General features: G+C 38.9%; 1 protein-coding gene across 4 annotated transcripts in view; it reads left to right on the forward strand.

Moving 5' to 3' along the window:
• Positions 1 to 207: 207 nt before the first annotated feature.
• The window catches only part of LOC124162481 (Down syndrome cell adhesion molecule-like protein Dscam2), a 690,555-nt gene continuing 673,171 nt past the window's right edge, over positions 208 to 17,591 (forward strand). For 3 of the 4 annotated variants that reach the window (XM_046539031.1, XM_046539045.1, XM_046539048.1), the window contains exon 1: positions 208 to 881. In XM_046539031.1, the coding sequence (XP_046394987.1) occupies positions 755 to 881 (127 nt within the window). In that variant the 5' untranslated portion in view covers positions 208 to 754. The remainder of the gene's footprint in view (positions 882 to 17,591) is intronic. The other variant, XM_046539040.1, reaches the window with a different exon arrangement.

A 17,591-nucleotide genomic window follows, 5' to 3' on the forward strand; every position in this document is an offset into this window, starting at 1 on the left:
CTCCGGCGCGCTCTCTCCTCTCCCCATCGCCCCATTTGACTCCCTCCCCTCCCTCGGTCGCCCGTCCGCTCTCGGCTCTCTCCGGCGCTCTTCGCGGACTCCCGCCCCTCCGCTCGCGCGCCCCTCCCCATTCGTTTGTTTCGGGGTTTCTGGCGCGCTAGGGCCGGCGTGGTGGCGGCGCATGGGAGAGAGCGGGGAGGCTGGATAGTAGTAGTTGGGACGACTTCGCGCGCGGTTTTCGCTCCCTCCGCAGTCCTCGGCAAAAGGTCAGGCGGGCGGGACGCGCGACAACACAACTCCTACGGTCTCTCTCCTACTACACACTTGTCACTTAGCAGTGTCGGTGGAAAAGTGACCCTCCTCCTTCTCCTACCCAACTTGTCCACGAATTGATCAACTGCGTTCGGACTCTCCCAGTTTTTGTGCTAGTTGAAAGTAAACTTTGACTCTTTATCATTCCCATTCCTCCCAATTAGTCTGGTTTGGTGGTGAACCTTGCCTATTATCCTCCACTTTCTCCCAGTTTGTCTGCGAGGGTGATTGTTGACCCCAACGGAAAGTTTCTGCCTCGTTCCCTTTTTGTACTCTGAAGAAGTCTGCTGTTTTGTTCTCGCCCGCGGAAAAGTTTCGTGTCCGTCCGCCGAGGACATCGGAGTTGCGGCGTGTCGTCCAGGCCGTGGTGGCTGCCTTCTGTCACCGGTCGTCCCCCTACTAGTCCCCGTTTGTCGTCTTCTGCTGAGCGCCGCATCCCGGGATGGTTGTGGTGGCGGGCGCCGGGCATGGGCCGCCGGCGCGCCGGTATCTGCCGCGGCGGCGAGGGCGGCAACTCCAGGGCGACGGGTGCTCCGCGGATTCCCGCGCTTCCGTCATTGGCTCTTTCGGTGAGTGTTCCGCGTAGGAGGGGAAACCTTCCTATGCCAAATATTTCAGGTCTACATTGGTAGCTGGCTGGGGTTGAACGATTTTTCAATGTGGGGGTGTGAATCACTGTTTGCATTCCACCATCGTATTTCTCGGACAGTGCTATTTTTACCTATTTTCTTTTGTTTCTCGCGTAGAATATAATAATCTATAGGTGGATATTCGCAATTTTGATCGTTTATTTTTGGGAACTTCGTTCAGAATAGCGTTAAAAAGAATACTATTCATGAATAAGCGAAACTGACTCTCTAGATTTGAAGTTTAATTGTAGGTATCACAGGGTAATTTATTTAAGTTCGTAAAGTTTGTTTCTTTTTTACATCACTGGACAATTTCTTATGATTATTCGTTATTATTTAGGAGTTTTGAAGATTTAAACCGGGATCTCTTCTAATAACCGATTTTCGAAGGCACTTCGATAAATAGATTGTCAGTTGATATATTAGTGGACAGATACCTTTTGTTGAGGATTGGATCGCTGTACACATTCGACAATTTATCCCATCGGACTTCACTTGCCGGAGATATCCTAAGCTATTCTTTTGTATATTATGCGAAGAATCCAGAAATTTCTATCGAGAGAAGTAACTGCTATGTATTAGACACATATTTTAGGCAATGCAACGGAATGTTTATCAATACTGCTTTTCGTGAAACTTTATTGCCATTGTCATTACAATGTATATGCTCCATTAATTGAAATTCTAACAGAAGTAGCTGGCGGATAAGTTTATTTTAAACGCGTTTAATGCTAAGATTATTAAACCATTTTATTTTCTTATCCTTAATTTAATACTTTTTTCTTGTGGGCTTTTCGGATGGTTTTGTCAGTTCGTATGCCCCTGAGCAGGTTGGCTTGGAATTTGTGTTCTTTTGGAGCGGAGCGTGTAGAACATGTTATATAGCCATACCCTTAGTAAAGGTAAATGGCGGCGGGATACGAGCCCACGACCCTCGTAATAACGAGTCTATTCTGTTGCTGTTGAGACCAGCGTTTTCAAAATTAATTGCGATTTCAGAGAATTCGACATAAACCGTTTCATTCATTTTCCTATGGCTAAGCGAAATTTTGAGAATAATTAATGGAAAGTCTGATTCTAGGAAATAAATTTGTTGAGAAGTAACAACTACAGCCTATTTTCGTTAAAATTCGCGGGGACTTGGATGATTATAAATCACATCGCTAAATTAAAAAATATATCTCTAACTTAGCTGCTATCGTAAAGGAAATAATAAATCGTCGATAAATTTGTCAAATAATAAAACTATTTTCACAGAAGAAGATCGAGTTTCATATACTGATGTTTGAAAATGAAATCATTGAATTTTCCGTCAGCAGAGCTGTAGCTGCAGGTCTTGTATTAGATTGGACGGCCATTACACCATTTATCCGAAAGTAAATGCCGAGCCGCTATATTTTGCCGACCACGTCGAATAAGATCTTCTTAGGAAATATTCCTTGTGCAACATCGAGGTTTCGATTATTTGTAAAAGTGTCGACTGAAAATTTCTCTTGCGGCTCTAATTGCTTCCTCTAAAACGAGTAATTGCGGAAAATTTATAATGGCGAGTTGTTAATCAGGGGTAAATTTTTCAGATAAAAGGAACCGGTTACACATATGAAGCACTTGAAGACTTGGTAACCAACTTCGGCTGAGGAGGTCACAACAGGAAGTGCAAACGCCCCACGCGAGGGAGTCTTGGAAAAAGTCCATGATCTCTTTGGCGTGGGTGGTATTGCTTCAGTATCAGTACATTACCGTATTGAGCATGTCACACTTACGGTATCGGAAAAAAGGTGGGGGGAAGTGTTGTAGTATTCATGTGCTATGATGTACGTAATAGAAATAATTTGAGTTCAAAACAGGCTAAAAAGGTGTTTTAAGAATTTTTAAAAACGAATTCTCTGAAATTCTTACATTCCTTATTTCCATTGGTGAGATATCATACTTCCATTAGAAAAGGAGAAAATTCATAGTTTTGAATGTACAAAAAATTATTACGTACGTTTCCACATGTATTTATGCGAAAATACGTGCAGCAAACGATGCAATTATGCATGAAAATAATATGATATAGCCGGGGTCAGATCGCAAAACTACCAATATTTGGTGAAGGCTACACCTTAGCTTACCCACCTAGCCATCTTATTTCTTAGGGAATGCTAGTAGGCGTTCACGGACAAAGATGTTAGGAACTCCAGTCCATATTTTTGCGAGTGAGATAGACGTGTTAAACTTATGTATATGAGTAACTGCGAAAACATAAGCTTACGTTAATTCCTTTTGTTTAAATCTTTCCTTGCCTCGACTAAGATACGAGGACCGCGATGAGAGAGGAAAGTGTAGTTCCAAAGATGGACTTTACATTCATAGAGAAGCTGGGGATCGTTCATTTGCACAATTTATCCCGTGAGGTCTATAAACTGATCACGAGCTCCTGTGCCAGCTCCCTGCTACCTATCCCTTCTTATTGGTTGTATTTTGATTTTTACCGTGCGTTTACTTGTGTATTACATTAATTAACTCGAAAAAATTGCGTAGGCCACGGTTTTCAATTAGTTCTCGTAAAATGATTGACTTCGCAATCACTTTGGCAATGGCCACAGAATATTATCCATGGGCACCAATTTTTGTTCAATTTTATCCGTAGAGTGTGGCTATTAGAGTGAACTATCTGATAAATTACTGGTGGTGATGAATTGACAGGTCCGTTTTAGGGAAAAAATTCCCTACCGTCAAACATGAGACTTAAGGGCATCTACCTTTGCCTATCTGCCTTAATTGACGACTACCTCCAATTATCAATATTATTTTTTCCACTGTTAAAACACCAGGACTAAACTCATGTTAAATGTTGAAAATTATTTTTTTTTAAAATTTGAAATATGTTATTTTTGCTATATCAAAAAAGAAATCCATATTCCACGGATAGCGAACCATTTTGCGATTGAGCACTTCTTGAAAGTAAAGTAATGACTTACTTGCGATTTTTTTAATGGATTAAGGGCATTGAATGATTTGATGAAAAATATTTTCATATAATTATCAAGCTTAAGAAAAATTTTGATGGATGAAATGCACTTTTTAAATGTAAAATAATACATAATGCATGCATAAAATTTGTCAACCAGTGACAAAATTTACACTATGAGAATAGACCACCGTCAAAATTTGAAAATTTTAATTTATTCCTGTAATGCTAATTTTAATAAGTAATTTTATTAATATTTACTTTGAAAGAATAAAAAGCAGTTATCATATGGAGATTTATTTTGGAGATTTTTTCTCCAAAAATATATTCTCATATTTCTTAAATTTGTTCGGTTGTAGCCTTTGATAATAATTAGAGATGAAAAAAATGGATAGAAGTACGATAGACGAAGATGTATAAGAAGGATAGAATGTATAAAATGCCTTTTAGGCATAGAGGAAGATTGGGCAAAAGGTGTCCATAGCGAAGATGTTAACGGGCGGGATTCTGAAAATAGTGATCGAAAAATGACAGTTTGAGAAGCTAGGAAGAGGAAGGACAAGAACAGAGCGAGATGGATTAGTGAAGAGTAAAACCCCTTATGACCAATCGAGTGAAATACCTAATGTGGGAATGGGTCCAGGCGAAGATGATGGGTCGGCCGCACTCCCTTTAGACCTACCTTAACCCTTAGATTATTGCCTTAGTTTACCCACATGGGCCTTAACAATGTACAGTCATTGAACATCCGAGCCGTTTTTTTATGAGATTTTGGTCGAATTACCTCCTTGCCGTTTGATTGCACGTTTATCTGGAAGGATATAGGAGTTGCGGTTAATCCGAAGATAGGAAGGGCCGTTCGTATTGATATATCTTCCACCAAAAAAGCAGGATATACTATAGATGTCGTATCAATGATAGTGATATTGTGCATTCCTAAAATATGGGCCTTCCGAGGCATAGTAGTTTTCAATACGAAATAATTCAAAATAAGATTTGTAATTCATAGTGCAGTGTGCAATCACGCGCGAAGATGTGAATATGAACTCAGAAAGGTGGAATTTCCCATGATAATAATCACTTCATCAGACCGGGTTTCGTACCTTCAGCTTCCAGTGACCTTCTCTTTGCCTCAGGTTAGGAAAACCAGCTGCACACCACCTTTACCATGCTTCAGCAGCTGTTATGCGCTCATCAGGTGGAAATATTTAATCATGAAATTCACCTCGAATCGATATTATCTCGTGATCCAAATTGTGGTATATGTTGCCAGGTCTCATATCATAACTTGCACTATTGTAGCCTGCAATTAGGAAATCTAGGCTTGAGGTATGTTAACATTTTTCCGTATTAGATTCCATCTCACATTTTCAGAATTAGGTGGGAAGTGAAGTTTAACTGATATAACATTCAAGAGAATACAGTCCGGTTTGGTTTGTTGCTTTAGATAGGGTCACCGTGTTGGCACGCTCAATTTGCCGAAGTTTGATGGAAATTAGAAGTATAAGAGTCTCAATTTGAATTTTCCACAGCGGGCTTTAACAGATTTACAATGCGTGCACTTGTCATCAGATGGAGAATTTTTTCGTTTAAAGTCCTGATGTGCATATTGAAGGAAAGAAGGTGGGTAAAACTAAAAATTCTTTATCTCTCTATTACGTTTCTCAATTACCGCTTTTCATGCCTATCCGCTGCGCGCACCTCTCACACCCTATTTAAATCTTTAGTTCTAACTCATAGTTTGTATTCTTAACTACGCTCTTCCACATCCTCAGTTACTAAGTAACCTCCCCTTCCCAGTTTTTCCCATAATGCCTCTTCTTTTCTAATGTGCTCAGGACTGGAAAATGAGAAGTATTCACCTCCTGGCGATGACATAAATGTACCTTTAAGCGTGTGGTGAATCTCTCAATGAATACTCTGGAAAATCATGATTGAGAAACTGCAATTTGTTCTGTATTTTACCTACTACCGAGCATTCAAAACTGCCACATTCCACATTGGTGGTAACACTTTTCCGCGGGCACGGTTAATCTGGTAACGCTCTGGCAATTTTGAAATTTGGCAATCTTGCAATTTATCAGTAACATCATAATTGTGCCTTCTGTTCCCATTTACTGTAATCCTGAAAGATTTCCGACTCCTCCTGTGGTACTTCGGCCAGTTACGTGAGTAGAATCACACGAGCATTTTTTCCGTCCCTCAGAATGATAGCTCAAGCGATAGGTTTTCAGAGAGCAAAAGAGTGATTGCTCGACCCATCATTCTCTGAATCACACAGTCATTTTCATCGGTTATTCCGTCGTTTTTCGTATTTACACTTGTCATTCAGTTAAAAGCCAAACGTGGCGTTTAAATCGCTAATTAGCGGCCGTAAGTTATGATTGGCTAAAGAACGGTGCCGGCGATGGTTTCAACGACGGGAAAAGTGACGTGCCGAGTGATGCAAAAAGGGATGAGATTTCCGTCCCTGGAGCCATCGCGGAAAATGATCGCGTGAAACGGTCATGTTTTCCGCTATAATTGGAGAGATCGTTGGAGCTCTTACTCGAAAGGGATGAAAAAAATGATCGTGTGATTCAGGCTCTATTGGAGTACTTATTCGTGATGTGAAACAATCGAATGTATACTGCGCATGTTCACCGCTGTTTAAAATGACGGATTGATGCTCGCTTTGGCTCTATTCTCGAATTTATTCGGATCATCTTTGTTAACGCATCCCACTAAACTCAGCCTTCTCACTCATTCGTTGATGTCTCCGACTGATGGTTGATCTTAAATTTTGGCTTCTTCATCCTTAAGGTTTTAACTGCCTGTAAAATAAATTACAACGGTGTTTCTCATTTTCCTTAAAGAAAAAAAGGCAAATCAGGTAGAAAAAACGTGGTGAAATATTTCTTTAGAACGTGCGGGGAGCGTTCCGGCTTGCTTGCAACAATTATTACAGATTATTGGAATTAATGGGAATGAATACTAAATTTCAATTTTTGTGCGCTTTCTGTAAAATGAACGAAATGCTTTTCTCGAAAATATTTGACAAGTCAATTCTGAATGTGACTGAAACTTGTAGCAATGTACTGGGTGCAAACGAGCGCCAACATAATGCCATAAAAGCGTAAAGTTTGGTTCGAACTCATAAAAATTATTTTAGAAACCTTAAATACATCTGTTTGGTGTTTATGGTTGTATTTTATGGGAGAGAAAATGCTATAGGTACATCAAAATATGCTCTTTTGATGCCTTTTGATATATTTCGTTGACTAAATATTGCCAAACAATGCCGTACACGTTCAGCGCAATTTTCAAGCTGAATGAAATAAAATAACTTTGTTTTATTCCACACTTTATTTTGAATAGCACGACCCGGGTTTCAACATCTAGTGTTATCATCAGGTACAATTGGATGGGTGGCACGCTCTTAAATAGGTAAACGTGGGTGGAAGGGGGGGGGGGATCTAAAAAGGGGCGGATGGGAAGGAACATTGATGGCGGGTAATGAGCAATTAATTTTGGACTTGATCGATTTGCGTAAAAACTGTTGTGAAACTGGTGATAAGTTGATTGTATACCATATAATTATTATTTCGCAACAGTTGTTATTTGATCATGGGACCTTAAGCTATGGAAACTACTGGAACGCTTGTATGAACAAGAGGATGGAATGGTCTTATCTCTTAACGATAATTGCTATTAACAAGGAACGAGATTGGGGTTATATTTAGAAGGAACAAACTAAAGTAATAACTCACGTAAAGAAGTAAGTTGGATCATTAATGTAAACAGAAAATAGGTAGCAGTTACGAGTAAATGATCAAAAGTATGTCATAAACTTTTTTCCTGCGGTTATATGTTAATGTGATCACTATCCATGAGTGAAGCCATGAACAAGGCATTGTACAGTTAGAGCTAAAACCTTGGTATGGATTTTGCTCAGAACGGCATCACACGGGTGCTCGTTTTTAGCAAAAGTGAACGGCTCTTTATATTGCTGCAGATAGAATTGTGGATGTTGAAATGTCCACGGACGGTGTTGACCTGGTTTATGCGCTGTGATCACGTACATATAAAACCACATTTGGGTGGCAACGAATTCGTAATGCTGTGGATACTCTCCCTAAAACTCTGCCCTCGCGTGAAATGTAGCCATGCAGTGCATTGCTCAAGCCCTAGTTTAGATTTTATGTCCACCATAAAAGCCCTCTGTGAATTCGTTGATGCAAAAATGTCTCTCGTTTTGCGAATTCAATTCGCTTCGCTCTGTGGGTTGTTTTGTTATGTAAAATAGAATTGGAGAGATAGGGTATGAGCTATGCTTTCCATTTTCAAACGCCGAGGTGTTCCACAGCTCATCCTTTATTTATGCGAAAGTTTGAAAAACATACCAATATTCCTTAATAGAAAGAGCACTCAAACCTTGGTTTTATTTTTTTCTTCGGATTATGATAGAATGCCTCAAATTTGTGAAGTAGTATAATTTTTGTCTCATGTAATTATATTAGCGTGGTGGTTTAATGACTGGAATGTTTGGCTATTGATAGTCATCTATTTAAATTATCTCCTGGCGCTAGGTGGTACTGAAGATCTGTCCCGTCTACATATGAATTTGCAAATTTTCGTACTTGTGAATTGGTCTGGGGTGTGCCCTTTCCCAACCTATCTTTATCAACCTTCGGGTGAAATCTATGAGTAATTCTTGTGATTACAATACGTCGTCTTATAATGTTATTGGCACTGTCGTGAAACTTTTCTTTTCTCTCCTGTATGTATTTTTGTGGAAAATCGACAGCATCGCATTTTAATCTTTTCACTCGTAATAAACTGATTACATCTCTTGTACAAATAAATTTCCTACGAGGCAGATGTCAGGGCACCTTCACTGGGGAATTTTTTCGTGCATTTTCGGGCTCTTTCTTTTCTGTTCAGAAACAAAGAATGTGTTCGTAATGACAAATGCGACAGTAATCCTCAGGGTTGGCAATCCCTGAAGATTTCTGATTCCGTGGAATTTTGATCCCTATGAGCTCGGAGTGGATATTCCGTGAAAGGACAGCGCGGCTCACGCTGCGGGAGGTATCTTGCTTGAATCTCTACCTATGGAACATAAAACGCGAGAGAGCACATTTATCTTCGTTGTGAGTTCCAAAGTCCACCCATCCACGACTATCTTATTAAGATGCCAGTTCCCGGATGCAGCGGCAAATGCATCTCTAAAACTCTGCTGACTTTCTACTTCCGAAAAAGATAAGCCTTTCACCTTCTAGCTCTAATAACCTTCCATAGTACTTTCAACAATTTAAGCTGGTTTATTCCCTCGAAGCATTTTTCATTTTTAAAGGTCGCTGCTTTGCTTTCATAATGACTACATTAGGTTCCTTTTTATTGCTGATGATTTTGCACTAGAAGCCTCTGTAAGTGCTACTTTTCAGTTAGAAAATGACACAGAAAAAATGATATCATACGGTTGTATGTTGGTGCATTTTTTGGTATTTGCAACTTAGAAAATGTTGTTTTCAAGTGGAAAATGTTTAATATACCTTTCATAATTATAATTCATGCGTACTAAAATACGATGAATCTCATAAAAATGAGAAGGTATGATTTTGCATCCTCAGTTGGTTAAAAAGTTGATATTTAATTTACTTAGGAATTCATTCTTGTAAATACCAAAACACGAACAATGCTGGTTAACAAGTTTTCTCTCTCTTGTGTATGTAAACCATAAGTAGATATTAACATTATTCTTAGAGTTGAAGTTTTTGCTCATTAAGTCCAGTAATTCCTATAAAATTTTATTAAAATTCGTTAAATAAAATACACTGGACGGATTATTTCCAAAAGCTACGGTATACCTCTCAATTTTCTTATCTAACCTTTAGACATTTCTTTCACTCCACACCTCTGAAATCCACCTTTCCAATATATTTCCAATCCGAAGAGTGGCTTGAACAAGTGAAGGTAGAGCTCTCTCTAAGTTAAGGCACATGTGTAAATGTCTCATTCTCGAAACGCAAAAAAACAGCCTAGCCCTTCGCCTACTAGGCTTCCAGCACACCACAAAGCAGCTACACTCGAATAGGTCCTGTAACATATGCAACACGCCAAGTACAACTGATGATCGGATTGTATGGTAGCCAAGGATGTTAAACCGCTAATACGTTTGATCAGGGTAAATTTGGTGTGTATGTATGGTGATTTCATTACGATTGCAATTCAGTTACAATCAGTGTACCTAAAATAAACTGTTTTGAAACCTTAAGTATCGTAAAATTTAAATTTTAAGGAGGTTATTGAACATAATAATATTAGCTAGCATCGCTTTGGAAAGTATGCGTTTGTTGGCTAATAGTAGAATGCTTACGCGAAGTCGGGTGATTTAGCATTCTTACTTCCGATATAAACAGCTTTTATCTCGATGATTCAGCAAATTAACAGTGCGATTCTTTCTTGATTGTTTTCTTTTGCATGAGTTTAGGTTGTTACTACTATGATGTGAAAAAAATTGATCGAAATCATAACATATTGGATTTCGAAGTATTCTTAGGGTTATCAACGCTTCACAATTTTCTAATGCCATGAAACGCTATTTTTAGTAGTTTATAGTCATTATGACTTAAAAATAAAACAAATTGGAAGAATTTATGTTCAAAGGCTGCTGTGTAAAAAGTTACCTTAGCCCTTTTGAATTATTTCTCAATATCTTTGATGTTAGTCGTAAAGAGTGATTTGGTAACTTTTGGTGGATTGTTATATAATGCATGTGCATGATATAATGTTTTATTTAAATTTAACTGCCGACGATGTCAAGAATTGTATTAATTGAATTTCATCGATTTCAAACCTTATAATATTTGGGTAGTAATTTTACTCCGGGAATTTATGTTTTCAAAATTTTTCGTTTTTAATATTCAGTGATAATATTAATTGAAGGAAAAAATATTATGATCATGCTTAACTTTTTTTTACGAAAAGTCGAGGTTGCTATAAATGAAGAAGTGTGCGGCAACCAAAAATTTTACTAAAACATACCTCCGTACACAATAGGTTTATCTCTTTCAAGTTAATTACAATATTTTCGTATGCTACAGCATGTATCATTACGTGATACATTCGTATTAAATCGGATCTCGCAGTGTTCCCGACCGCTAAGTAAGTTATTCCGGACATGCGCCAATGATATTTCTTTTTTTCGTTGGGAGGAATATGCCATGTTTGCGCCAAAACGTATTCATGGAGAAAGAGAACGGATGCTTCAGGAAATCTGGAGAATCCCAGGGTTCGTAATGTATTCCGGAGAACGCGAATGCCAACAGCAGGAGAGAGCGAGAAAAGGGTGGTAGCGGAATATTTTGGATAGCAATACACATCAACAGCAAAATAAAAAGTGGGGCTAGAGGAACGTAAACTACACGCTTGAATTTCTTTTTTTGTTTAGTTTTCGTTGCACAAGTTGAGGCCTAGAATCCGCGACACGTTTATTTGTTTTTGGGAGGGAAGTATGTCGGCCACTTGCTCACGCGCAGAATAATTATTTTCTCTTTCTTTTATATTTTTGTCGCTTCGCTTTCCCTCGGAGGATGAAGAATTCGCGGTATAGGCCATGTTTTTTTCAGTGAAGTAAACAGCCAAATAACTGGAGGGCCAGAATATATCGCAAAATTATGGAGCTCATTACGTGTCATCATACCTATAATTCCTGAAAGAAATCTTCTTTTACAGTGTAGAGAATATAAAAACGTACTTATGAAGAATTAATCTAAATTTTCAGCGGTTTTTCGGACGGAGTTCCATATTAAATGGATTGAAATTGGTTCTAGAAACGATGAACATCCGTCAAGTACATGGTACCTCATGTGCACGAGGAAGTTGTTCTGATAGCTAATGATAGTACTAAGATAATATTCTTTGAGTACCAACTTAAAATTTCGCCTATATTTTATTTACAAACTCATGTTAAAATGCTTCTGCATTAATTCCTGACAAAAATTTATCCGGCGAAGAATATAGAAATATATTAAGAAGTCATATTTCTATGTAAGAAATTTTAGGTACAATTTACAGGAAACTATAATTATCAACTGTGAAAAATTTAATGTAAAAATGTAAGTATCTGTGGGGTATAAATGTATGAAATTAATAATTTTCCAACATTGAAAATATGGAGACTTAATTTTAACATTGAAGTATTTGATATTCTTTTTTGGCTATGATTGATCTATCAATCGAATTAATCCTAAATAATCAATAATTATTGACTATGCATAGGGAACTGGTTTCATTTATAACACTTTCCATGGAATAAAAATTCTTGCTGTTAGTTATTTTTTCTTTCTGTTAGGAATAAACGTTGTAACACAGGAAGGAAGGAGTATAAGGAACAAAAATTACACAGTTTTAGACGAGAATTTGGATATAAACTCCTCCCGAATTTTTCTTTAAAATGTAATCCTTCTATATTTATATGGTTGAAGTACATCGGTACCATAAGTAGGAAAAAATGTTTAGCCCTGCCCATAATTTTGCTCAAAAAAGCTCATGAATTTTCATTTTATACTAAGAAAGTGTGTTTTGCGTGCAACAAGCTATTTTTTTTATCTGAAGGTGGTCGACAATGCTGATCACATTTTGGAGACGTTCAGGATTTTTAGTTCAGTGTCTTATTATGGACAAGCTCGCAGTTCTATGATGGCATGTACAGGCTGCCGTCGGTACCCAATGCCTTAAAGCATAATCGTTTTCCTTATGTGTATACGTATGACTACGCGTTATTCGCTCATTAATTATGAAATCGTTGGAATTAAAACTTCCCGCGATGTCCATAGGGACTTGTGGCATTGTATTTTCCGCACAATTTCCCGGGAAACCAATTATGAGAAAATTCAAAATTTCTATATCAAAAAACTCTTTCTTAGTAATGATTACTTTTATATAGGCATTTAAATATTTTTTACGCAAATTAATTTTTCCTTTTTGAAAGAAAGATTTGAAATCGGGTATTTGTTAAATTTTAGAAATGTATTTTAATACATTTAGCATTCTATTCATTTTTAGATATCAGTGTATTTTTTCAAATCTGTCGTCTCTAAATTTAGAAAAGTCGGGGTAGAACCTAGCACAGCTCAGATTTAGCCACGACCGTGTGAAATTCCAACATTCAGGATGGGGAGGCAAATCCTTTCCCTGGGCGGCCATGAAATCTGAAGATTTTGTTCGCGGTCTCCGAAGTGTTCACACTGGTTTTGAACCGAGGACCGACCGACCAGTAGCCCAACGTTTTACACACCTGGCTATGGGAAAGCCAAATGGAGACAACAGTCATTTCTGGAATTTCTCTACCCTAATCAGAGAGTGCCGTCTGCGCGTATTACAATCTGCAGTATATACGTGCAGTGGTAAATACGTGAACTTGAAATCAGAACACAAATAATAACAACAGCTGCATATGAGCGGGAAATTATTGACGTGAAATCCGTTGTCAGCAATTTATTTTTAACTAAAAATCCCGGAATATACCAACCGAGAAAGCAGTACCGTAGCCAGGAGGAGGGTCCGGTGGGTCCGGACCCCCCCGAAATATAAAAATACAAATATTGTTCATAAATGTCAGTCATATCAAGTTCATAAATGAAAACAAAATATGAAAAAGCATGCATTAGCAAATTATTTCTTTAAAAATGAGTTTTTTTCGATCATAAAAAGTGTTAAAATTAGTTTAAAGCCCATTACTTAGTATCGTTTTTTAAAAGATTCCCCCGCTGGTTTTGGACCCCCCCCCCCGAACGAAATTCCTGGCTACGCCACAGCGGAAAAGTGTCACAGTGGAATTGTATATTACTAAAAAAAATGCCTTCATGCGCATTAATGCATGATGGAACGACATTAAATATGATGGTAAGCAGGACATGAGAACCGAGAGAAAGTCAAACAATGTATATCCCAGTTGATGTATAACGTCATTATTTGAAACCGGCCTAATTAGTTGAGTGAGCCGTGTGCTTTTCAGATTAAATGAGGGACATGAGGTCCGAGTCTAAACTCAGCCTTGTGGTTCGCCGTAGGAATACCTTACAAAAGAGTTATTCACGCATGATTTTCTTCGCTAAGTTGATTAGGACCATATTTTCAGCATGAAAAGTTTGAGATATTTTTTGAGAGACCTTTTGAAGGTAAGGTTTCTAATTTGATATACTATTTTTGTGTCCATGCGACGCTGTGATATATGTTTTTTTAATAGCTGATTAGGTGTTTCCTAAGGTTTCTCACCCAGAATTGAATCTAGAATCTTCCATTCTGTTGCCCATTGTAGTGCCCGTAGAATTCCACGTCCCCATTCATTTTGCAGACGGAGTAAATTTATCCCCGAAGGAGGAACATTGAATGAGGTGTCTCTCCGTCGCGTCTTCTCCCGAGATGAGTAATTCGTCGGGTGAATTTGCCCGAAGCCGCCGATGGACTCTTTTCTTCCCCACGGCCAACTGCTCACACGTCCTTTCGCGTTCCGAACGGTCGCCGTTGATAGATGCGGCGTCGTCGTGGGGACTCGTGCCTCTTTCGCCTTATTCCGCGAACCGATGTACATTATAAAGGCGAAGCCATCTTCGGGTGTAGCGACGCGTATCGGGTGGGAAGAGAGATAGAGAGAGGGGGAAGTAAAATGGGACCGGGAAGAGGTGGGAAGTAAAATGGGGCCGCGGTAGACCGACTCCCCCCGTCTTGGTCCAATTTTTTCCCGCCAGGGCGTGCACGAGTCCGTAACGCATCGGTCTAACTCACTCCTCTCCTCCTTTTCTTTCTCACTCTCCTTGTCTCTTTTCCTTCTAACGGGACGTCGCTTGGCAACCGGCTTCGAGGAGTGTTCGCGTTGCCAGGGAGAGAAAACACCGGAGGCAGAAGTTAAAGGTTTCGCCCACCTGCACGCGCGCCATCAGCGGCGGGCGTGAGACGGAGAGAAAAGGAGATGAAGGCTGGCGGCCGAAGAAACACACACTAGGAGTCCCTCAAGGGCCCCTCCTTTGCCCCCTTGCCTTTTCCTATTCTCACCCGCCAAGGGAAATTTCATGCTCGCTTGCCGCGGCCTCCGGGGAGGCGTTTCGCTCGCTCCTTCCAGCAGGAGCAGCCTCCACGTCTCTCTGCTTCCATCGAACCCCCTGACAGTGTGCTCTCCTACGCTCCTTAACTCCGCGAACTTATCTTCTCTCCCACTATTTCCGTAGGCGGTTTAGGACTGTCTCGGGGTCTTTAGTGAAGAGGGGCAAGGGCGAAATGAGGAAGAAATTTTACAGTGGATGAAACGAGGTAAATGGAGCATTTTTACCGCATCCAAGAGAATGTTGCCGTCGGGTATACTTTTGCAATGCCAATTCCGTCTCTCCCGTTCTACCCATAAGGGATATTTTAAGCGCGACTCCAGTTTTAAATGGAGTTGGAGTTTGCTGTCTCATGTACGGAAGAAACACATTAACCTAAGAGTTAGAGATATGTTTTTCATTATTTTATTTTTCGATTGATTCGCTCGTTTCGGATGCTTGGGAGTTTTAGCATTTGAAATAGAAATTTACGAGGAAAAGATAGCCATGAAGAAAATATATAAATAAAAACGATTGTTAGAAATGAACGAGATAATTTGACCATTTTTGGCTTGCCGAAAATATTAAAATAGGGAATTCTTTATCTTTACATTCCGTCCACGTCCTTATGGTCACAGTGGGAATTTTGTGCGTGGATGCCTGATCGATAGGAGTTAACGTGTGACTATGTGAGTAACGGGAAGGTCTCGTGAACTGTGTATATTATTTAGTAATAAAATTGTCTGCTAGATGAACTTTTAATGCATAATTAATATAAAATAATATTAAAGGAAAGAAAAACAATAGCATAGAAATTAAATCAATACAACTAAAAACGGGATATGGTATGAAAATACTTCTATGTTATATCCCCTGTAATATTTTTGTTGGGAAATGGCCAGTGTTTCACATATTTTAGGTAGGTTTATATGTTGTTATTTTTTGATTCTTATAGAAAATAGTTTTAAAGTTTTTGCTGCATACAAAGAAAGCTTAGTTTAAACAAATTAACGAATTTTTTAGCTCCTGGATATAACAAAGTGATCAAATATGTTACATTTGCATTGAACATTGATTAACTAGCAATCAGTAGAACTTATATTACAAGGCCTCCGTACGATGTTGTTGCATCGTGTCTTATAAACACTATTAAACCTCTTGCTCTTACTGATATATGGAAATTCGCATAGAAATGGTACCTGCGTATTGAATATAAATTAATTACATCAGATTTTATCCAAATTTCACCAAAACTATAACATCGTGTTACTATGAAATTTTATTTAAATGTGAAGGCATTGGATTCAATTTGCATTTATCATTTTGATGGAAGAACGATAAGGAATTCGTTTCTGGAAATGTTTGTTCTCATACTATAGTTTATAGTTCAGCTGTATTTTCTATGCAATACATAGTATGGGCTGGGTATTTTTCCGACTTTCAAATTAAGACTTCCCTCCTCTAACCCACAAATATTTGTGGTTCTTGCTTCTTTTTTCTTATTTAGCGACTTTTATTAGTTTCTTCGTCCTGGGGCATAGCACTTCGTTGATGAACACCAGTATGTCAGGAGTGTCGAAGACCAGATGGTGATGTTATGTTTTACGCGACGCTTGACCAAGAGATCATCCTTTGTGCGTCTCCTCGTAAATTTTACTTGAATTCTACCCCCTGACTCACTTCTCATGATTTAAACTGGTGATGGGATGAATAATGATGTATTCGGCACACAGGTCTACTCTATATGTTATCCCTATTTTAATTACAAAATCAGTCTAGTCATTTGAAATGGAAGGAATTCCGTAAATGTCAACACAATTGGAGGGCAGGCGCTGATCTAGATCAGCAAGATGAACATCGTGCGCTAAAAGTAATTTCACCTTGTTATTGCATTATTCTAGGCGTTGACTCAGGGATTCTATGATTTTTACAGAATCATCGAACCTTTCATACAATTTTTTTATAGAGTCATCCAAATTTGATTCCATAGCTATTGGATCTTTTTTTTAATTCTTTAAACGAATGTTGTATCTCCTCGCTTTGAGGAACGCTTTAGGGTTCACTTTGGGCAACACTATTGCAGTTAAGTTTCATATTCAACCTTCTAGATGCAATGTACTCATTGCACCTCCACCTTTGTATTTTGGAGGAAATAGCTTATATTTATTATATTCCAGTGAATCATGCAGAAACTGTCCGTGGAATTAGCCCTTGCGATTCACAGAGGAAGCGCGCATAGAGTTTCTATTAGATTTTTTTTACAGATGTAGCCCAGTGACATTATGTTATAGCTCAGTTTAGTGAGCTGTAAAGCAAATGTGGATTATAATTTAAACTAAAGACCTTGGCTAAGATCTGAGCCGAACACGTCCGAGCGCTTCGAGAGACCATCGATGGACAATTTTTGTCGATGATGTTGTTTAAACGAACTCCGTGGGTAATGATATCAAAGCATATCGTGTGAACAGTGGCATAATCATGGATTGTATCCGCCTCATCTCCTTGACCACCTTCTCGGTCCATACCAGGGCAGTTCACTTGCCTCTTTTACTCCCCCAGTGGGCATCAGTCCCTTGCGGTGGTGGACCCAACTGTACGGCTCACCACATCCGCGTAGTTCACTCCCTCTCGATT

The sequence above is a fragment of the Ischnura elegans genome, chromosome 1, assembly GCF_921293095.1.
Source record: "Ischnura elegans chromosome 1, ioIscEleg1.1, whole genome shotgun sequence".
Classification (NCBI taxonomy): Eukaryota; Metazoa; Arthropoda; class Insecta; order Odonata; family Coenagrionidae; genus Ischnura; species Ischnura elegans.